Genomic DNA, 24,070 nt, shown 5'->3' with positions numbered 1-24,070 from the left:
AGGGTTTGTGTTGGAACCTCTGCCAGAAATGGTCACTTTCTCAAAGCCATGAAAGCAAAGTAAATTGGGAAATAAGTTTTGTTTAATGGCCCTCTTCTTTCCTAAGCGTAACTGAGACTCGACAGAGTGAATCATTTTTCTGGCAGATTCCCTCCCCCTGATCTCACCATGGTCACCTTGCTGCATCAGCACATAAGAAATGGAACCCAGTTAGCAGTAACTCTGTGTTCTGATTTGTGTGTTAAATATAATCTATATATAAAAATAGAGCCATAGGGTGGGGTGCAAGCCAGGGTGGTAAAAGGCTACATTATCAAGAGTGGAGAACGGTGAGGTAGAGGCTAATATTTGAAAACAGAACAGTGTTATAGAGTAAAACTAGCAGGGTGGGGTTGAGTTCAACTCTTGTGATCAAAGTTCACTAAGATTTGGATGAAAGAAAACAGAGCTCCATTGTTTTGAGGTAATTCTCCACCGTTTCTATTTGAGAAGACATGACAGCTCCCTTTTTGCAATAAGTCTAATTCTACCTTAATGTTTTTTACAGGCCATAGTCTGGCCTCTCAGCCCAGGGAAATGATCTAGGCTACTCCTCTAGACTTCTCGCTATCACTTTGTCTTTGGACCGGGCTGCACTTCTTCCACCACAATCTCATATTTGTATGGATAATGAACAGGGTATCCTGAAACGAGGCCTAAAAGTCCCTACTCTGTCAATCATGTCAATCATTGAGAGATTGAGAACATTTTTGAAAACCAAAAGCTGTAATGAAGACTAATCACATCATATACAGTATAATAATAATAATAATAATAATAATAATAATAATAATAATAATAATAATAATAATAATAAATCATCAACAGTCTCAATAGAATGTCAACATTTTGACATTTAACCATTGTAGTTAGCCTATATGTCAACCAAGAGGACGTATTGGTCACATATTTCGGTGAGCAAAATTCTCTGGGAACTCCCTCATCCACTAGACTACAAGTTAACATGAGAGGCCCTCTGACTGTTGACACCTGCTTCAGTCAGCTGATTCTAGGCATCCTTTATGGTTAGCTCTAGTCTGGCAGCTTAGTCTCCTATTCAAGTCTTCTATTCAGAGGACCCCCACTTTTTTTAGTGTCTTATTCGTCAAGGTCTCGCCAAATACTTATCACCACATCTCGTTCAGCCTATCAGCAGCCTTAATTTCCGGGACTTCAGTTTCAGTTGGTCTATGACCCCAGCACGTTGTGTCGTCAGAAACGTGCTTAACCCATCCTGATGAGCACTTCTATAGTTTTCCCTCCTGCGGACTGAATCTCTGTATGTCTGATTTTTAATTGTGCGCCTATCTAAACATAAGTACCCTGAAATCTGTGTCATGTTATGTGGACCTAAGTTTTGTGGTTTATTGTGTACAAATACCATAAGTTCAGATAACACACATTCACACACACGTCTCCTTCCATTAAACTCCCCCTAACCTGCACACCCGCCTCATCCTCCTGACTGGATATTCTGTAGTGATTGCTACCGGCCTTAAGCCAGCACCTAAGATTTCTTATTACATTCATTGTCCTTTGATTCTCTTACAACCCATTTTTCAACATCCACCCACGTACACAGCCACACAGTGTCTGAAATGCACTCTCCATTCACTCTCCTTTATTGGCATCTTTACGCCATGTTGTTGGTCTTTAATCCTTTTATGACATAATTTGGTTTCTGGTGACTGAAGTAGTGCTCTTCAAAGCTCAGGCATCTATACAATTGCTGGGAACGAATTACAACAATGTCAATGCTGTTAACTGGTGCCTCAAGCACACAGTAGTGTTACTGGTAGAGTTCTATGTATAATGCCTCTCCGGATAATGGCCATGCACTCTTGTCGTCCAATGTAATGGAGGAAGGCATTCAGTATGCTGTTTTTTTTTGTAGTAAGGCATCTTAATGAGCATTTAGAAAACCATGATTGAGTGTTAAACAGTTCATCATGTTAAGTCCTATATATATATATATGTTTCACACACAGACATATTATGAATAGATGCAGTGAAGGGGTCAAAGGAACTCGACCAAAACAATGGAAATGCCATGGAAACGCGTGGGGGAAAGACACTGTTGTGGAAAGATTCCGAATCTCCTCATTTCCCCCCCAGCAAAATTAGCATATATTTAGGCTATTGTTTACATGTGTATTTCACACTATGTTGACGTCAAAATGGGTGTATAATGGTTGTATGGATGTCAACCCCAATACATGTTCATGTCATCGTCACCAATGAACTGCGTTGCAGTTAAAAACGACTTTGACTGCCACCACCTATTTCTGTATGGTACTGTAGCTATTATACCAGCGTACACAAACAGGAGTTAGCATTAAGCGGTCACTTCTTCTAAACCTGAAAAGGAATAACTTCTAAATGTTATGCAGCCAAATATATCCAAATCGGACTTTAGTCACCACATTGTGGTCCTGCTACAATCACGACGGATTTGAAGAATATCCACGTTGTTAGATTTATTTGAAGGTGCACCAATACGGAGCCATTCTATCCACCATGGTCTGAGTTCCATTGACCTATACCGCATCTATGCTATATGAAGTTGCCAAGAATGTGTTTATGACACATTATACAACGTGTGGGTCTAAACCTGAATGCTGATTGGTTAAAACTGCATTCCAGCCCGTGTCTATTTCACATGTTACCACCGGCTAACTCTATGACGTTAAAATGCCTATTTATTCTGTTCCATCTGACTGGGAAATCCACTGTCTCATCAGCCCAGCCAGGCAATTTATAAACTTGATCTCTACTATGAAAAAAGCATCTAGACATTATCTCACATTTATTTTAGACTAACATTTAGTTGTCAACAGCGGATATTTGTATAAACTTCCTGTTTGTCTCCGACATTCGCAACATTGTTTCAATGTTCAAGTTTGATCTCCAGCTCTCGCATTGTAAAGAACTTGTCGGAATGAGACAGACATGCAGATTTTCTCAGCCAGTCAATCACGAATCAGCATCCTTTTTATGGATATATACAAAGAAAGGTCATTAGAAAACAGGTCAAAATAAATAAAGTGCAGCTCGTTTGCAGTCTTTCCAGCTTCCGTTTGAAGTGATTGTGTTAGCTGTGTTGTTGGCTAGCTCCTCTGAACAATAGTGTCCTGATCGTACCTTATTAGCTCATTCTTATGGATGTAAACAAATAAATGTAACTAGAGAACAGCTTAAACAAGTGAAAATGCAACTACTTTGGCTGCACTGTTTGACGTGACTCGAAGTTATCCCTTGCTTGTTAGCTAGCCAACTACGGCTAAGAACGTTGCCAGCCATTATGGCAATAGAACATTTAGAACAAACAACTGGGTCTCGTCCATAGATACAAAACAAAAAAGACTGAACGACTGGGTCGCGTCTCTGGCAACCGAACGAATGACCAGCCGGCTTGGGTAGCAAGCCTAGATTTGTGTCGGGACTATATCTCGCGGAAGGATGAATTGGTCTAAAAAAAAAATCCCCAAAATAATAATTTTTAAAATATAATTATGTAAATTATTATTTGAATGTGTTGGTAATTGCATAAAAGTGATAACGATGTCGGTGTTTGGCGGATATATTGGCACGACTTCGTCTCGGGCCTAACAACCCACGTGCCAATATATCCTCCAAACACCAGCTTCTCTGGCGTTGTCACTTAAGTAGAACACCTCATAAAATGTCAAGTAATGTACAGTATAACCCAAATGTTGACCACATTGCACCACATGCATTCCAAATCCCCAAAGGACACAGTTAGGCAGTAAATATTAGCAGGATATTCACACACATCCACCCCCTGTTGTTTTCAGTTGTCACGCATGTTATTGGTTAAATCATTTATCTAGAAACTATGAGAGTGTTAGAAATATACTAACATGCCGGTATACTAAGCATTTCATTCCCTTCCATCAATAGGAACTAATAACAAGGTTGCAAAATCTATAAAGAATCTCTCTTATAGGATTCAAGGAGGAACTTCTTGTTACAGCTGTACGAGCTCAGTGATAAGGGGAGGCATTGCATTATATCCAAGGCTGAACTTTCATATTGATTTTCCTTTTGATACGAGAGACGGGAGCACAGTCCTAATTTTAGTTTGTGTAGGAAATGATGTCTAGTTATTCATTTGGTGGGCTCCATGCACATCTACTGTATGTCCTATTCAGCGCATTGAGTCATTTATTGTAGAAATAGGAAAAAGTCTTTGCACACTTCCAGTCAGATGAAAATGTGTCAGTCGACCTTCATCAGAGCACAGTCATTTGTTGAAGAAAATGTGAAGAATGTTTCTGATTGGCTAAAGTAGATTGTCCATCCATTAGACCGCAGAATTCGGAGCATCTGTACAGTTATTATTTAGCCGTACTTTTCTTTAATAAATGGTCTAACGTATACATTCTTATATGGTGAATACATATTGACTAATGTGAATGTAAAGTAACAAATAAATTGCTGTCGAAATGACCCATTCTCCCACAAAAAGGTCTGACTTTCTAGATTACAGACCAAACAGTTTGGCCACAAACAGCTATACATATATACACTGTACCAATCATACCACATTCTACCAACGTGATTGTGAATACCGCGCAAAATAATACTGTAATAACTCCTCATTTAGGTTAAAAGTCAGATTTGTTTTAGAAGTTTGCTATCAATTAAAACAGAAGTTTTGACATGTTCTGTGCCATACGAAAACAAAATCTCTCAGAAAAGCTGCACTTCCTGCCTCAACACAACAATATTGATTGAATTCTCAGTGAACCAGCCTGTTTTCTTGTTTTCGCTGTTCATAAATCCAACCACCTGTCAGTCTTTCAGCAAGATGGGAATGAGAGCACTGGGGAAAAATATCCCAATCAATATTCTGCATAATTTTAAAGTAATTATTCTGGCACTGAAACGACAATGAGCGGTGAGGATAATTTGCATATACATTTTAAGCAGTTATCATAATGAATGTGCCGGGTATGAAGTCTGATCATCCTTTGTAAAATAGTGTTATCAAGCTAACTTCAGGAGAGATTAGTCGAGCAAAATTGCTTTTGATAAAGTCCTGGCCAGCACTTTTGATTGGATTCATTGGAACTATAATGTGAACATCTAAAGTTGTTACACATTGTTGCTTTGTCCTTCAATTAACTTCCAAAGGTGTTTTTTAAAAAGTATGTAAAATCCATGTTATTTCTCAGTAGTTGACAAAATAATTACTGGTCTTTAATTAAGACATTATTGCAGGACCTTCACCACAGTATTAACATAAAGATACCTACATACTCCAATATTTTCAAAATCGCACAGTGTGTAACCATCACAAGACACAAGCGCCTAGGTTTTTGTGTGGTGTGGAACGCTGAACAAACATGACATTTTAAGGCGGCGAATATTGTGTAGTCTGAATTCTTTAGTAATTTTAAAGGGTTAAGAGTATTTTGATTTCAAGGGATAAATTCTGTTTGTGAGCCGACTTCCTCTCTGAGCTGGACAATTTTCCAGTCACATTTAGGGGACAAAAGTCTATTTTCACACTTCGACAGCCTCAAACTCTGAACTCGATTACAGTGATACACACACACACACACACCACAGTCATATAGAAAAGCCTCAAACCCTTCAGAAGTAGACAGAAATCCATTTCCAACTTGGATTTGCTCAAACTGGGGACTTAATTGCTGGCCAGATAAGGGCTTGTTTGCTGCTGATAAGATAAGCCATCAAGCCAAATGTGCCATAGCCACCGTGACACATGTGCCATAGCCACCGTGACACATGTGCCATAGCCACCGTGGTTCGAGGGAATATTTACATATGATGACTCACACATTAAACACTCAAACGCTCCGAGCCATGTAAAAAACCCACTCACGTCAATGACAGTCCACTGCTCCACAACGATGGCGTCGTACGTGGTGGTCACGCTCTGGTCGCCGCCCTCCGTCCCCTCCTGGAAGATGAAGACGCTTTCCACCGATTTAGGCTGCAAATCTGTAGAAAATGGAGAGGGAGGCCATGAAGAGGGAGGCCAGGAGTTAGTATTTACAGAATGGAGGGTGTCTGTCTGTCTGGCTCCCAGGCCTCTAGGCTGTGCAAAGAAGAGAGAGAAGTTAATGACATTACACAGCCAACCAGCAACCCACAGACACTGGGCCATTTATTAACAGGCAGGGCTGCAGCATGGACCATTTGTATAAGCAAGGGCCAGATATGGATTGTGTAGCTATGACAGAACAAGAGAGAGTGTTTCTTTCAGGGAAGAAGCTTGGAGAGATTATAGATGAACAGACAGACATTATGGACAGATTGTTGAAGCATAACACGATTCATCTGAAAACAATTATATGCGTTGACATATTGTAGATATTTACATATTGTAGATATTTACATGTTAGGACTAATACTCCAAGACAGGGCCATGGTCCAAATAAAATGGCTTTTCTATAGACTCCATTTTATTTGAACCGCATGGACAAGGGTAACAATTCCCAGTTTGGGCATGATTGGGATAGGAACATTAGCGAGCTGGTGAGCTTCTTCTCCATCCCGCATTTCTTTTGATTCCATTGAGCAGTGTGCTGGAACCTCTTGCCCTTCGGACCAGGGCTCTCAGTTGGCCCTCAATTGGCCCGAGTGCTTTCTCATTACTCCTGTACCATTTACACACTAATAGAGTTGGTGCGGCCCAGGCTCCACCATGAGACACTCCACATTTCATTACTCTGCCCTAATAATGGGGGAACGAGGGCCGGCTGGAAAGGGAGGGATGACAGGGTCCTTTATTTCCCCCCAGAAAACCCATTTAAGGCTGCTGGATGCGCTCAATTGAAGACATCTCTCAGACATCTATTGGCTCCTTTCAAATACAGACATTGTCGTTGTTCATTCCCCCTCTCTCCCGCCCTCCCTCCCTCCATCCTTCCTCCACCCTACCCCTCCTTTACATCCCCCTCATCCATTGTTCATCAGACGTCTCCCTGCTTGGTGTGTAATTGGAAAGCCCTCTTGGAGATTGGGTTGGCCTGCCGATGCACTGGGATCACTCAGGTGAGATGCACACAGGGATCGGGTCCCTTTGGCTTTAGGAGGAACACGCTGGCTCTTGGCATGATGCTGCCAGACACTGAGTTACCGTGGGGCTGAGAGGTTTGGAGGATATGTAGTGCCAACACAAATAACATCAAAACATTTTGAGTTGAGTCTTGACTGACAATGTAGTGAGTGAACCAGAAGCTTGGAGGGAAACACATGTTCATTCGCAATGGGACAATGTAATCTCATCGACTAGCCTATCCTCTCCAGGCACCTGAGGTTGAACATACTGAGTGAGACGTGCACATACTATCTCTGACACAGAGAGAGTGAACTGAAAGACAGAGCGAGTGAACTGAAATACAGAGTGACACAGATGTACTGAGAGATAGTGGCAATGGCGGCGTGTGTTGTGACACCAACTGACACGGAGCACCAACCTAACTAGGGCCCAGTGACGACCAGTAACAACCAGTGACGACCAGTCATGACCGGTGACGACCGGTGATGACCGTTTGACGACAGGTGACGACCGGTGACAGGGGAGTGGACTGAAGACAGGCACTAAGTGACAAAGAGACTGATGCTAGGTTGACATAGACTTTGAAGGAGAGACAAAGAGGAGTAAAAAAACAGAGGGGAATCTAAAGCCTTATTGACCGCAGAAGCAACCGAATGACCCTGCCCCAAGTCCTGTCTGTTACTGACATGACTTAAACATGTGCGCTTATCACTGCCGGGGAGAACAGGAGACAGGGCTGTGACAGCTTATCTATATTTTCAAACGGGACAGACAGGAATCCAGAGAGAGAAGGAGAGATATAGAAAGAGTGGGTTTACTAATGTGTGTGGATTAGAGAGAGTGAACAATGCTAGCTAGACCTCATGTGGCTGGAGTGTGTCAGCAGTTCCTGCAAGAGGAAGGCATTGATACTATGGACTGGTCTGCCCGTTCCACAGACCTGAATCCAATTGAGCACATCTGGGACATCATGTCTCGCTCCATCCAACAACGCCACGTTGCACCACAGACTGTCCAGGAGTTGGCGGATGCTTTAGTCCGGGTCTGGGAGGAGATCCCTCAGGAGACCATCCGCCACCTCATCAGGAGCATGCCCAGGCATTGTAGGGAGGTCATACAGGCACATGGAGGCCACACACACTACTGAGCCTCATTTTGACTTGTTTTAAGGACATTACATCAAAGTTGGATCAGCCTGTATTGTGGTTTTCGACTTTAATTTTGAGTGTGACTCCAAATCCAGACCTCCATGGGTTGATAAATTTGATTTCCATGGATAATGCTTGTGTGATTTTGTTGTCAGCACATTCAAATATGTAAAGAAAAAAATATTAATAAGAATCATTCATTAATTCAGATCTAGGATGTGTTATTTTAGTGTTCCCTTTATTTTTTTGAGCAGTGTATTTTTAAACCTGCATATTTAGTTAATATTGCCTGCTAACATGAATTTATTTTAACTAGGGAAATTGTGTCACTTCTCTTACGATCTGTGCAAGCAGTCAGGGTATATGCAGCAGTTGGGCCGCCTGGCTCGTTGTGAACTAATTTGCCAGAATTTTACGTAATTATGACATAACATTGAAGGTTGTGCAATGTAACAGCAATATTTAGACTTATGGATGCCACCCGTTAGATAAAATACGGAACAGTTCTGTATTTCACTGAAAGAATAAACGTTTGGTTTTTGAAATGATAGTTTCCGGATTTGACCATATTAATGACCTAAGGCTCATATTTCTGTGTGTTATTATATTATAATTAAGTCTATGATTTGATAGAGCAGTCTGACTGAGCGTTGGTAGGCAGCAGCAGGCTCGTAAGCATTCATTCAAACAGCACTTTCCTACATTTGCCAGCAGCTTTTTGCAATGCTTCAAGCATTGCGCTGTTTATGACTTCAAGCCCATCAACTCCCGAGATTAGGCTGACAATACTAAAGTACCTATTAGAACATCTAATAGTCAAAGGTATATGAAATACAAATGGTATAGGGAGAAATAAGTCCTATAACTACAACCTAAAACTTCTTACCTGGGAATATTGAAGTCTCATGTTAAAAGGAACCACCAGCTTTCATATGTCCTCATGTAATGAGCAAGGAACTTAAACGTTAGCTTTTTTACATAGCACATATTGCACTTTTACTTTCTTCTCCAACACTTTGTATTTGCATTATTTAAATGTTTCATTATTTATTTGAGACTAAATTGATTTTATTGATGTATTATATTAAGTTAAAATAAAAGTGTTCCTTCAGTATTGTAATTGTCATTATGACAAATATTTATATATTGTAAAAAACATTTTTTTTATTTAAATCGGCCGATTAATCGGCACTGGCTTTTTTTGGTCCTCCAATAGTTGGTATCGGCGTTGAAAAATCATAATCGGTCAACCTCAAGTGTGGATTGGCCAAGGCTTTCCTCCTATAAGCCAAAGGTTTGGAGGCTAGGGGCCACAAACCTGTGCTTACCGGGCAGACTTCTGGTTATAGCTGAGGTTTTAAGGAATATTACATGAATAGTGTACCCTGCCTTACACAAAGGTATGTTCATCCAAAATCACACACAGTCAGTGGTGTAAAGTACCTAAGTAAAAATACTTTAAAGTACTACTTAAGTGGGGTATCTGTACATGACTATTTCAATATTTTACAACTTTTACTCCACTACATTCTAAAATACAATTTAAAAGACATTTTTCTACATTTTTCCGGACATTCAAAATGACTTTTTCTCAAGTAGGATTTTACTGGTTGACTTTAACTTCAGGTCATTTTCTATTAAGGTATCTTTATTTTTACTCAAGTATGACAATTGGGTACTTTTTGCACCACTGCTCACAGTCATGCACACGCGTACACACACACACACGCGCACGCACACACACACACGCCTTCAAGCCCTATTGCACAACCAATCTTTGGCCATAAACATTGCCAGCACAACTTTCATCAATTCTGTTCACTGTGAAGTAATACCTTATTGGAATTTCATTCTGGGAACTCTCTCTCTCTCTACCGGCTGTGCCTGAATATAGAAAGCTAAGCACTATGCTAGCTGCCATGCATATGAATAGCTCAAATGTTTCACAGCGCCAGCTACAAATCCTCATTGTCACGGCGGAGATAGCATAAGCTAAGTGTAACAAAGAAAAACTCCCCACCAACACCATTAGTGTCAATTCACCAGTAAACAAATCGCTCCCCCTCAGAACTCCAGCCGTGCCTTAGGGCGGCATGGGCACTGTGACACGCTGGGCCTGATATCAATCTTTAATGCCCCTCTCATGACGCCACAGGGTGGCGGGGCCATTAACATTACACAGGAGCTGCCTACCAGTGCCACGATCTGCAAATTCAATAACAAACTAATATCCGACCCTCCGTGCCGGCGAGGTCTCTCTGAACCCACTCCCACCAGTCTCCCGCCTCCATCCCACCTAGCCACGCCGGGATATTAAACAGGACTTATCCCCCCCCACCTCCCTGCCTCCTCAGTGAGCTTCACCATGGAAACCCATCTCTTCAGGGGCGAGGGCAGAAGAGCAGGAGGAGAGACAGCATGTGTGGTATTCCCCTGGACCATACCAGGCAGGCTGTCGACAGCCAGCCACAGTCGGGAGGTAGCGCCGGGTTTAGCAAAAGGCCAGCCGAGCAGGGGGAAGTCATGAATATGTATTCGAAGAGGCGTAGGACTGTAGGAGTAAACAACAGCGAAACAAGTTCAGAACAATGGAGGGAAACTTTACATTGCAGAGAGATGATTCCTCTGTAACTAGAAGGTACAGGGACATACATAGTTATTATCATTGTTAATTCTGTTTTCAAAGAGAACCTAAAAGGGGTAACTGCCTACCGGCAACCACATTTGCTTGGCTTGTTTTAGGATTGTTACTTTGGTAGGCCTATGATGTCATGTAAATTAGGAGGGTATTGGGAAAGTAGATGCACTACCAAACAGTTCAGAGGAAGAGCTCAACAACAAGACCACTTTCAGGAAACAAGGCATAACAGGACCATGCAGAGCATTAGTACACAGTTGTACTGCACGACATCCGAGACAGAGGACACGATGACAATCAGAGACACTTATTTTGCACTTCTGGTGCTCTGCTGTGACTGTCATTGTAATCTCCAATCAAACCGAGTGTCATCACCACTGACACCCTACAATCTTTTATTGTGCTGCTTCCCGTCCCAGGATGCCCTTGATGTTTACAGAGAGGAGACGGTCTCAAGCGCCAGGGAGAAGAGTTTCTTCTCATGCTCTAATGTATTCACACATGGATCTCAAAGAGGTGCTAGATTCGTCTGCACGGCCATGGGTTCTCAGGCTCTAATATATTGACACATGGATCTCAAAGAGGTGCTAGATTCGATGGGTTCTCAGGCTTGTTAAAGCCAGACGCTCCTCCGTTTGATGTAATTAGGAACAAACACGTGATGTTGTCTTGGCTTTGATATCCTACCATGCACAGTTCCCAAGAGGGTCACACGAACACAACGTTCATCTCGACACACTTGTCTGTTTGAAAAGGGTTTGGCAGGCATGCATTGACAGGCTGTTCCCGATACAGTATACTTGACAGGCTACTTCTGATAGGGAGCTGACATTTCCAGATCAATACAGAACACGGCTTAGCCAATATGTATTTTTATAATACACTCATGCTGTAATGTAAGATGCATATCTTAACCACACATATCTTAACCACACATATCTTAACCACACATAGAATAACCTAATAGAAAATAAGGAATTATAATAATGCAGTTCATTACCCCATTCTAAAGAGATAAAATATGCAAGGAGGCACTCAATTGCCATCAGGTTAATTATCTGTGTTTCAGAGGCGCTGATGCGTTCCCTTTAGGAGATGAATGAATTATGACTCTTATTTACTCAGGTTGAGGGTTTTCTTCACCATCAGAATTAAGTGTCATGCCCCGGGGTCTAGATATGGAGTGCAATGTGCAGTAGACGAGTAGCACAGCGCGCTACCAGAACAACAACAGCACAGACTGAACGGTTTGAAAAGGGGACAGGATATTTTGGCAATAGCCAAGTCATCATTTCCTTTGTCTTATTATTATTTACCTTTTACATGGTTTACTAATGTGGAACAAAATAAGAGGTTTGCCAGACAGATGCAATAAGTACTGAGAAATTGTGAAGAGGCCAATTACTTTGCTAGTACTATACCACAGCAGAACAGATGCTACATTAAAAAGTACTGTGTGTAAAAACATTTCGTGGACGTTGGATGGTTTGTTTACCGTTGTCGTTGCCCAGGTGGAAGTATCCATCAACGAGCGAGGCCCCATTGTTGAAGTGCTGAGTCATGTGATCCAGCCAGTTGGCCTCCACCCCTTTGACCCCCTCGTCACGGAGTTGAACCCTCAGCGGTACCTTCCCAGTGTAGTACTTCAGTTGGCCCTCACGGTCAGTTGGGTGGTTGAACAGGGCCAGCAGCTCCACCCCTGAGAACACAGAACACTCCATCTCCATCGCTATAGATTGTGCTGACATAAAACATGCCACGCAACAGTGATTTATAATGTGACAGAGTTGATACCCCGTACAGAGGTGATTTATGACACACAACAGAGTTGACTCATACCCCACAACGGAGGTGATTAATAACACATAACAAGAGTTGACTCATAATTTTCCCACAATCCCCTACCAAAGGCTTGTGCCTCAATTGAAATGGTCCTCCTTTAATATGGACCAATGCATACACATTTGAATGGACTTTTGTTTTGGCAGCAGCCATTTAAATCATGTGTGGCATAATCTTCTCTTTTTAATGCTAATATCTGCCATCCCCATGTGAACCAGACGGAGGGCCAGAATGTGTTAGACTCCCACACACACGAAGACTCACAAAAGACACACACACACACACACACACACACACACACACACACACACACACACACACACACACACACACACACACACACACACACACACACACACACACACACACACACACACACAGTACATCAGAGGGGACCATGGTTCAGTTGCTCTGGTTTTCTGTCAGTCATTCAGTCAGACACCCAGGAAGAATGAATCATTTATAACCATTTCCTTTCTGCCATGTCTGACTGATGTGACAGCTGGCCACCTAATTCCCAAAATATTGTCATTTTCCACTCTTCAAAGCTACAGAATCACAACTGAATGACAATAATGCATCACAACTCTCCCTGCATACGTTGGAGGAACTACAAACTTATTGAAAACCAAGTCATTACAACAAAGTCACTCCACTAATCTTAATTTTTCTGTTTGTTTCCCACCAAAAAGAGTGAATTTAAATGAGGCTTTCACATAATATTAAAGTTGATGTTTACTCGTTCAAGGCCAGCGGTTCTGTGGGACTGCTAGCTTCACCATCCCACTAAATGCTCTGCGTCTGCAATGTGTCACAGACCGTTTATACTTTATGCTGACAGAGACCTGGCACTAATGCACCTGATTAAACCAGACAGCTCAATGGGAACGCATTTAAAGATGAGATAATCGTGGTAAAATGTATAACATACATTTTATAACAACACAATTTGTGGCATACGTTATTTCCATTTGATTGCTAGCTTTGTATGCAAAGGGTTAAACGTAAGTTACGGTAGAGGTATAACCTGGAGTTGAAGATAATCCAGGGACTCGTAACGCAACCGACTCGGCAATTTTAGCATCAGGGGCCTCAGAGTTAAACAAATATTTTATGGTCGCCCTTGACTTGCCCTGAGAATTGGATGGCGATAACACACAGTAGGGTGTATTGGCTATTGAGACCTGCCAGGCCACAGTCACATGGAAAATATCAGATGACAGGCCTGCTATGAGACGATACCTTGTGTGGTCCAATCATTTGAGAAAATTGACGACTAACGAGTAAACGAGCGCCTGAACGCAATTACAACATTCCAAATGGGTCCCTTTAAAAGTCTGGCCTGATGGATGCCTGTCCAAGTGACAAGGTCAGGCCCATAATCCTAACTGATAATGTGTACTGTGCAGAACCACTGTTGAACATGACAGCATCTGTTCAGCTAATCCACCCTCCTCAACACTGATTTAATCAGGACTAACAGTCCCCGGACAGCTTTCTCTGCAACATGATTTTTAGTTGGAGAGTGGTAAGAGGTAACACCAATACTGATGTGTGTGAGTGACCATTGTGATGTTTGTCCAGTCTGTCTTTTTATATACCATCACTTCCAGGATTATAGGGGCAAAGCCACCCAGAACTGAGACTTTGAGTCAATTTCAGCAGTGAGAGCATTTAGCGAAGAGGACAAGGGCACTTGGCACATGGTCACACACCATGCTGGCTATGCTGTGGTGGTGGTGTGGACTGTGGAGGTTTGGGGATGAGGGAGGAGGCTGAATGAGGTGGGGGGGGGGGATTATTTCACTGCAATACACACTGGAGGGACGTCCAGACGGACCAGGGTGCTGTGTCTACAGGGAGCCAAACATGTGTGGGCGCACACATACACAGGGGTGCATTCAACACGCACGCACACACACACACACACACACACACACACACACACACACACACACACACACACACACACACACACACACACACACACACACACACACACACACACACACACACACACACACACACACACACACACAGAGAGAGGGGGGCATTCAACACGCATACACACACGCACAGAGGGGTGTATTCAACACACATGCACATTTCATGACCACGTTTTCCAACTGGGTTTGAAAGAGAATGTGTGTGAGAGCGAAGAGCTGTCCATCTGGTATTCTAAGATGCTGAAATATGCTAATTGAATCCCACTTTATGCTGCACCACAGTGTGAGGAAATTGAAGAACCATTTATGCTGTTTCAAGTTGAATCTTGCCTGGCACACTGTATATGAATCCAATTACATAGTAACGAATGGAAATCTGACAATACTCACCACTGGCTCTCTGAGTGTGACAGCTTGGTTTCTCCTTCAGTTCCACAAAGTTTGTCTTGTTATTGTTGTGTGTCAGTGTGTCTTCCACTATAACATCATGATCATGATCTTGCTCGCTCTCTGTGGATGGTGTTATGGGAAGAGAGGATCTTCCATCATGGTTGCTTTCCCCGACAGCAGTCTCACTCCCCCCCGTGTCCCTAGTCTGGTCCTCCCCACCCTTACATAAGGAGCCTTGGTCCTCACCGCCCCCAGTGTCCATCGCCTGCTCCTGGGCTCCTGGTTCTCCATTGGTCCGGGGGCTAGTGGGGCTCCGGCTGCTCAGGGAGCCTAGCACGGAACTGGGGCTGGAGTGGAGGGAGAGGGAGGGCGTCTCTGGTTCTCTGGTCTGGGTACCTCGTACCCCACACGGCTCCTGGATGAAGCCCACAAACATGACCCCCTGGTCTGCAGCCTCCTGGATCTGCTGGAGAGACAGATAGCAAACAACCGCCTTAGAGAGATCGGTGGACGACCTGACTTTTACAAATACTATTTAATAATACCAACCATTCATACTCTATGCTCTGTTTATGATGGACTGTCATTTAAGCTCATGTTGGCTAATCATGAGCAAGATCAACGTTTTAGCTAGTGCTCAATGGACTTTCTAAAAAATGTGTGATAACCTTGAAACACAATCTAGAACATAAGCCCACATTGTTAAGTTATACCATTACCATGGCTATTTTTCCCCCTGAATTTCCCTAATTTACTCCCTATTTTATCAACCAAATGGATTCCAGGGGAACTGTTTACATACCTGGTATTAGCATATAATTATAGAGCCACTCCCCCTCCCGCCACCCCTCTTCCCAGCATCAGCCATTCAAATTGAATTGCAATGGCTTCAGCCCTGGCAGGACTGCATCCCAAATCAAGCATTGCTTTTCCCATTTCATTGTCATCTGGCATTTTATGTCAATATTGTGATTTTCCATCAAAATGAAATTGAAATGTTAACTGTCAAGCAGTGTTAATGATGCCATTCTCCATTCACATTCGGTCATAAGATCCAGCCAGAGGCTGTACATTCTGCTATCTGCAGCCGGGGACCAGGAGATTCCAAATCAAATCAGCATGGGTGCCATATCACAGGTTATCCTCTACGAAATTAAATTGTAAAACAGTCACATCGTTTCCTAGCTAGATTGTTTAATATCTATCGAACGTTCGCTCAGCACTTGCACATTTGTATTCCCAGACAAATTGCAAAATGGAATTGCCAAGATGAAAATAAAAATATTTCATCTCATTTGAGGGTAACGTTGCCAGTCAATGAGGGAGAGGGATCATTTCTACTGTTGTGTGTGTGTGTGTGTGTGTTAACTCAGGTGTGAAGCTAATGGATAGCCTTTGAAATGGTCCGCATTGAATGGAAAATCACACTACTGTGTATTGCACGTGCTCGGGTCAGAGAAACAGGTAAACGTCCAGTTTCTGTTACATTGCTATTTATAATGACACGTCTCTCTGCTTTTAATAGACGTCTGTGATATCTCCTAATATGATATGGTCATGGCCATCAGCTTGCTTGAGAATGAGAGCAGGCCTCTGTAAAGACTTTCACATTCCAGTTCTACATAGGCTACATATTTCCTATTTTCCAGATATTAGAGCGAGTGCTCCAGGAGCCGAGAGTTTGAAGGTCCGAATGAAACTCTGGTCCTCAGGCGACTGGCCGGCTGAACTGATAACCCATTTCCACTCACCAATGTTTTATTAAAACTAAGGGCCGTCTCGTCTACTGGCTGTGGAAAGCAAGTCAAGATAAAGAGAACAAATATGTTTTTGCCCACAAAGTCTTTAGGACCTATAGGCTGGTCAGTTGTGTCCGTGATCTGAGTCCACTATACCCTTTTCACGCTATCCTGCCACTTGAACAAAACTGTGCCGACTTAACATTTTCGTTCACATCGATGTCCTTTCCAGCACAGTTGTGGATGCCTAACCACTAACCTGGCCAGCTCAGTACAGCTTGGCTTGGCTCAGCTCGTCTCAATGGTATAACAGGGCTTTATCTGAGGCTCACCTTCTTGACATAGCCCTGGATGAGCTCAGGGGTGGGCACCTGGTCGGTAGACAGACACTGCTCCAGCTGCAGACGGTAGGGAGCACAGCTCGACTGGCTCTTCTCCAACCTGCAGTAGCAGCCCGCGCAGCAGGAGAGAGAGGAGCAACACATTTCAGCCACAGTCATTTCAGTCGTACAAGATACAGACATATACCACATTCAGTAATACATATCTGAAATGGTTGCACATTGAAATCCTTGGAAATTAAGTATTTATGGATTTATGCAAAGAATGTATGCACATCCATATTAATAAATCACATATGAGCCATGTTAATGTAATTGTTGGCCTGTGTGACAAAAAAAGAAGCATTTAACGTAGACACAAATCAGGGTGGAAAGGGGAACATTAGGGTGCGATAGGAAACTCAATGAAATACAAATCTGGTCTTGTTTTTCCACTTATCAGTATTTTGGGTGGATGGAATCTATTTCTATGTATTTTTCTATTTTCTCTGGAGGAAATCCTACAGTTAGCCCTGGGGGAGGCCAATGCCCCAGCTTCCATCGCTCTGTTTCACCTCTCATCCTGTTGACAACACGGATGGGGCCCTTCCACCCTCGCCACAGCGCGCGCGTGTGTGTGTGTGTGTGTGTAATGAGACTTTAAACATGATCACATGCAGCCCAGACCTAGCTCGCTCTCTCTGTCACACGGACTTCACAACACAGCGGGAACCGGAGTCATCTCTCACATTCAACAACAGCCCTACAGAATTCAGACGTCACTGTCACGCCAGTCCCCCATCATTATTCAACTTATCCCAGATCAAATGTCAGTGGCAAACTGTGTCAAGGAAAATCTGCACATTGGATGCTCTGAATCAGGTCGAGGTTTTTGCAAACTTGCTGTGAATTTGCACAGTTCCGCGAAGCCTCAACATAAAAGGAAAACCGATGAATTCTTGCTGTTCGTTTTTCCACGTTCTGTTATTGGAAATCATGAAAAGCAGATTGGATCTGTAAACCTGAGGAGGGCTCAAATCCATAAAGGACAAATGAGAGAAAAGTACATTCAAAATGTCTCCCATCGACTCCCTAGAGGCACGGACTTCTTTAAAAAAAAAAATCACCTGCAGTCCATTTTCTCGGTGTGAAACAGGTAACTTGCATTCAACCCCACAGCTCTGCTGTCAACCACCAGGCCACATGTGGCTAGAGTAAGTGTCAAACGCATGCCTGGCTCCAGCCTGCAGCTGGCCTGACTGCAGCCTCCTCCTGGGTGTACGTCTGCCGGACTTCCCACTCTCTATGCAGACTGCTGCTGCTATCTATTCAGCTGCACTGTCAGTCAGGTTCAACCGTTCTAGGTTCTGTGTCCCGGACCATAGGGTGTATTAAAGGCACAGTCTGGGATTTGGAATCTGGGGATGGTTATTTTAATTCTTGATATGGTGGCGGTGTTGGAAGTTTGTTGAATCCCAGAATGTAGCTTTAAACCCAGAAGCCCCCACATTGGGCGCCAAAATTGCAATTCAAAAACCACAATCTCCATGACAACGGCTCGGTTAGGATCCACCATCGAACCTGTGATTAGCAATCTTTCATCCCTGGCCTTTAATAATAGAGCACATCTTTTCTAATGTCAGCTTTCACAGAGTCATGAATAATTTCATTGGACGAATGCCCTCTAATGGTTTCTGGTCCGTACAGCTCTCTCCCCGTGCGCATGTGAATTCTACAATTATCCAATAGATGATGAATATATCCCATCAGACACTTCCTGCTGAACTGTAACCCGGCTACGCTGCAACCAAATTGAACATTGGGAAATTTTACAGTTGACATTTGAAAATTAAAATGGTCCTATCCATTCTCTCTGTTCCGTGAGATTTGAGCAGGTTACCACGGTCACCGGCGACAAATCACAGTCAGAGAAAACAGGCTTTTAAAGTTATGGCCTACTTAAAGATGCACTCCAGGATCTTAAGCATAACAAATTCGGAACGTATGGTACAAACTGGATTGAAAACAACATTTGCAGGACATAAAATAGCATACAAAATGAATGACATACTGTAGTACACAATTTGATGACATGGTACGCAAATAAAGGGGACCACTTTTGGCTTGTGAGCGCCACTTTCAAAACTACCGGCTGAAATTATACAAAAGTTTGAGAGTGTATGTTGTACCGACTAGCAGTTCCAGGTGAGTGTTTAACATGAACACTACTGGCTCCCAGCTCTATATAAGCAACCTGCCCCTGTGTAATTCCTGGCTCTAGAAGCTTCTGCAATGTCACACTACTGTGCAGCTATATCCTTGTTCACTGATGCTTTACAATTGAGGCTAATACTGTAGAAAATTGGCTGGGATTGTATCCAAAGAGACATGGTGTGCATACTAAACACAGCACATCCAGCTGTTGCTAAGCATAGCCTAGCTGTTGTTCTTGTTCTGGTCCCTGTTCCATCTCTCTCTCTCACACACACACACACACACACACACACACACACACACACACACCTCTCCCCCTCTGTCTGTCTCTCCTTCTGTCGGTCTCAAGCTGACGCATAGCGCACTGCAGAGCGAAGAAGACACTTTTGGGTCTGTTTGCTTTGGAAGAGTGATGAATGGTTGCGCTGTCATCTGCAGCTTTCGCTCCCTGATTCAAGGGACTGACAAGGGAATAGGAAAGGAGGATGCTACCTGGTTGATAAAAATATATTATACCCCCCCCCACGGGCTGGTGCCGATGCGAGCAGCCGTCTCCACGGTGACAGACGCTGTGATAAAGCAGGACGGTTTGGCCGGAGCCATCAAAGGATGGCAGCCCTTTCCTCTTTCTAACTCCTGCTCTTTCACACTCCAGCTGGGATCTTGTTTTCTCTCTCCATGGTTTCTATTCTCCTCCTCATATTCTATTTTTTTCCTCCAGAGGAAGGCAACCATGTCGGTGTGTAAAAACCCCATGCTGCTGCCCATTCATCCATCCCTTTTCATACAGAATCAATATTTATGTGCTACCAGCATAGGATTAGGGTCTAGAACTTGTTTGTGAGTGGTTTTTGTGTAGAGACAGTGGGAGAGAGGTGTGATGTATTTCCCTAGACCCTAGGAGCTCATTAATGGGCACAGGCTGTCTTTAGAAAGAAGGCAAGAGCCACCTGAGTGGATGGATTGTTGTGCTTTACAACTAACTAAACCCTCCACCTGTACCAGCCAAATGGTTTGATCCTATCAAGACAACACTAGGCAACCAGGTAGCACAAAACAAGAACAACAGGGCACGGAGCCTAAACCCCAATATACTGAGGGTTGTGCAGGAATTATTTGTCCATGTTTGGAATGACTTATTTAGGAATCTCGAGGTGAATTCCTGGATCATAATTCAACGAGGAGAGAGTCCGGGGATTTATGGAGTCTGACGTCACTGTCCGACCCCAGGGCTCTGGATCCACAAGAGAGAACAGACCAGGCCATAAAACACTGTTAAGAGGGGAGGGTGAGAGGTTTAACTGCTGCCCCCTAACCTCTCTGTGGGGAAAGTGACTAGTGAGTGTCTGGTTCTACTTCACACAGGCAGTCATTCTCAGAGACAGAACTGTATGTGGCCTAACACACTCGGTAAACACGCATGAAACCGTTGTTCTTCATAGCAGCCAGCTGGTAGAACACGGGCCACGCGAGGCACGCCAGCCAGGGCTTCAGCCGGAAACCACCACCACCACCAGCCTCACACCGCCATGCCCTTCACATAAAACCATACCCTGATCCAACCTAACTCTCACCCAGGGTTTGCAACACTGACAGGGGCCAGGGTGGAGGGCAGATGTGGGGTGCAGCTGTGACTTTGGCCCATTCCACATGTTGGCCCGGAGCATCAAAAGCTTGGAAAGAAATTATTTGGTTCCTAACGTCCAAAACGACAGCCCTGTGACAGCTATCCCAAAACAACAGCCCTGTTACAGCTATCCCAAAACAACAGCCCTGTTACAGCTATCCCAAAACAACAGCCCTGTTACAGCTATCCCAAAACAACAGCCCTGTTACAGCTATCCCAAAACAACAGCCCTGTTACAGCTATCCCAAAACAACAGCCCTGTTACAGCTATCCCAAAACAACAGCCCTGTTACAGCTATCCCAAAACAACAGCCCTGTGACAGCTATCCCAAAACAACAGCCCTGTGACAGCTATCCCAAAACAACAGCCCTGTTACAGCTATCCCAAAACGACAGCCCTGTGACAGCTATCCCAAAACGACAGCCCTGTGACAGCTATCCCAAAACGACAGCCCTGTGACAGCTATCCCAAAACGACAGCCCTGTTACAGCTATCCCAAAACGACAGCCCTGTGACAGCTATCCCAAAACGACAGCCCTGTTACAGCTATCCCAAAACGACAGCCCTGTGACAGCTATCCCAAAACGACAGCCCTGTTACAGCTATCCCAAAACGACAGCCCTGTTACAGCTATCCCAAAACGACAGCCCTGTTACAGCTAGCCCAAAACGACAGCCCTGTGACAGCTAGCCCAAAACAACAGCCCTGTTACAGCTAGCCCAAAACAACAGCCCTGTGACAGCTAGCCCAAAACAACAGCCCTGTGACAGCTAGCCCAAAACAACAGCCCTGTGACAGCCCTGTTACAGCCCCAAAACAACAGCCCTGTTACAGCTATCCCAAAACAACAGCCCTGCCCAAAACAACAGCCCTGTGACAGCAGCTACAGCCCAAAACAACAGCCCTGTGACAGCTAGCCCCAAACAACAGCCCTGTGACAGCATCCCAAACAACAGCCCTGTGAAACAACAGCCCTGTGACAGCTAGCCCAAAACAACAGCCCTGTGACAGCTAGCCCAAAACAACAGCCCTGTGACAGCTAGCCCAAAACGACAGCCCTGTTACAGCTAGCCCAAAACGACAGCCCTGTGACAGCTAGCCCAAAAAACGACAGCCCTGTTACAGCTAGCCCAAAACGACAGCCCTGTGACAGCTACCCAAAACGCTACAGCCCTGTTACAGCTATCCCAAAACAACAGCCCTGTTACAGCTATCCCAAAACAACAGCCCTGTTACAGCTATCCCAAAACAACAGCCCTGTTACAGCTAGCCCAAAACAACAGCCCTGTTACAGCTAGCCCAAAACAACAGCCCTGTTACAGCTAGCCCAAAACAACAGCCCTGTTACAGCTAGCCCAAAACAACAGCCCTGTGACAGCTATCCCAAAACAACAGCCCTGTGACAGCTATCCCAAAACAACAGCCCTGTTACAGCTAGCCCAAAACAACAGCCCTGTTACAGCTATCCCAAAACAACAGCCCTGTGACAGCTATCCCAAAACGACAGCCCTGTGACAGCTAGCCCAAAACAACAGCCCTGTGACAGCTATCCCAAAACAACAGCCCTGTGACAGCTATCCCAAAACAACAGCCCTGTGACAGCTATCCCAAAACAACAGCCCTGTGACAGCTATCCCAAAACGACAGCCCTGTGACAGCTAGCCCAAAACAACAGCCCTGTGACAGCTATCCCAAAACAACAGCCCTGTGACAGCTATCCCAAAACAACAGCCCTGTGACAGCTATCCCAAAACAACAGCCCTGTGACAGCTATCCCAAAACAACAGCCCTGTGACAGCTATCCCAAAACAACAGCCCTGTGACAGCTATCCCAAAACAACAGCCCTGTGACAGCTATCCCAAAACGACAGCCCTGTGACAGCTATCCCAAAACAACAGCCCTGTTACAGCTATCCCAAAACGACAGCCCTGTTACAGCTATCCCAAAACAACAGCCCTGTGACAGCTATCCCAAAACAACAGCCCTGTGACAGCTATCCCAAAACGACAGCCCTGTTACAGCTATCCCAAAACAACAGCCCTGTTACAGCTATCCCAAAACAACAGCCCTGTGACAGCTATCCCAAAACGACAGCCCTGTTACAGCTATCCCAAAACAACAGCCCTGTGACAGCTATCCCAAAACGACAACCCTGTGACAGCTATCCCAAAACGACAGCCCTGTTACAGCTATCCCAAAACAACAGCCCTGTTACAGCTATCCCAAAACGACAGCCCTGTTACAGCTATCCCAAAACGACAGCCCTGTTACAGCTATCCCAAAACAACAGCCCTGTTACAGCTATCCCAAAACGACAGCCCTGTTACAGCTATCCCAAAACGACAGCCCTGTTACAGCTATCCCAAAACAACCTCTGTAATAACCATGTCTACATCTATGTGGTAATATACATATTACGTAATGTCAAAGATGACGTAAACACAAGTGAATTGACCCTGGATAATTATGTCAATGTAGGTGCTCTGAATAAGTGCAATGTGTATATACCCGTACCCATCATCGAGTCGGATCAGCACGGCCCTGTAGAGCTGGTGCTGGGGGCTGACTGCGTCGGAACCACAGGGATGAATGAAGGGGTGAACAGCAACCAGGGAGAAGCCCTGCTGGTACAGGTCCTGGAGCTGGGCTGGGAGCTCCCGCACAGATGAAAGACACAGTGTAGATGAGCCATCTGAAAGACAGGGAACGAGACAAGTTACAGTTTCTGAAGAACATGTGTGTGATTGGTTCAGGTGTTTTGTCATGGTAGTGATAGTAATGACTGCGATAGTAGTATTAGTAGTAGTCCAGTCCAGTCCAGTGAATGATACTCAAATTCAGCTAAACGTGATAAACAGAGAGGAGATTCCGTAACTTTTGGAGGACAATGGAATTAAGTAAATAAAAGCTTCTTTATTGTTAAAAGTAGAACCAAAGCGTTTCGGCTTTTGGATTTCTTTAGGACTTTAAAACACACACAGGGAATGATCATGTACAACCAAGAAAAGTCTTACAATTGGTTACATTCAAATGGAATCTAGTTGAACTCATCTATGACCAGGTCAAATAGAGAAACAGAGAGAGGTCAACCCTATTGCCAAACAGAAAACA

The 24,070-nt window shown here is 44.0% G+C and overlaps 1 protein-coding gene across 4 annotated transcripts in view; it reads right to left on the bottom strand.

Moving 5' to 3' along the window:
- LOC118367598 (raftlin) overlaps nucleotides 1-24,070 on the bottom strand; it is a 63,457-nt gene that overhangs the window by 9,476 nt on the left and 29,911 nt on the right. For 3 of the 4 annotated variants that reach the window (XM_035751188.2, XM_052494257.1, XM_052494256.1), the window contains 5 exons: nucleotides 23,474-23,651; nucleotides 17,129-17,237; nucleotides 15,058-15,523; nucleotides 12,375-12,578; nucleotides 5,912-6,030 (listed from right to left, as the gene is read on the bottom strand). In XM_035751188.2, the coding sequence (XP_035607081.2) occupies nucleotides 5,912-6,030; nucleotides 12,375-12,578; nucleotides 15,058-15,523; nucleotides 17,129-17,237; nucleotides 23,474-23,651 (1,076 nt within the window). The remainder of the gene's footprint in view (nucleotides 1-5,911; nucleotides 6,031-12,374; nucleotides 12,579-15,057; nucleotides 15,524-17,128; nucleotides 17,238-23,473; nucleotides 23,652-24,070) is intronic. The other variant, XM_052494255.1, reaches the window with a different exon arrangement.

The sequence above is a fragment of the Oncorhynchus keta genome, chromosome 34 (genome assembly GCF_023373465.1).
Source record: "Oncorhynchus keta strain PuntledgeMale-10-30-2019 chromosome 34, Oket_V2, whole genome shotgun sequence".
Lineage (NCBI taxonomy): Eukaryota > Metazoa > Chordata > Actinopteri > Salmoniformes > Salmonidae > Oncorhynchus > Oncorhynchus keta.
This window is presented reverse-complemented; position numbering and strand designations above follow the sequence as displayed.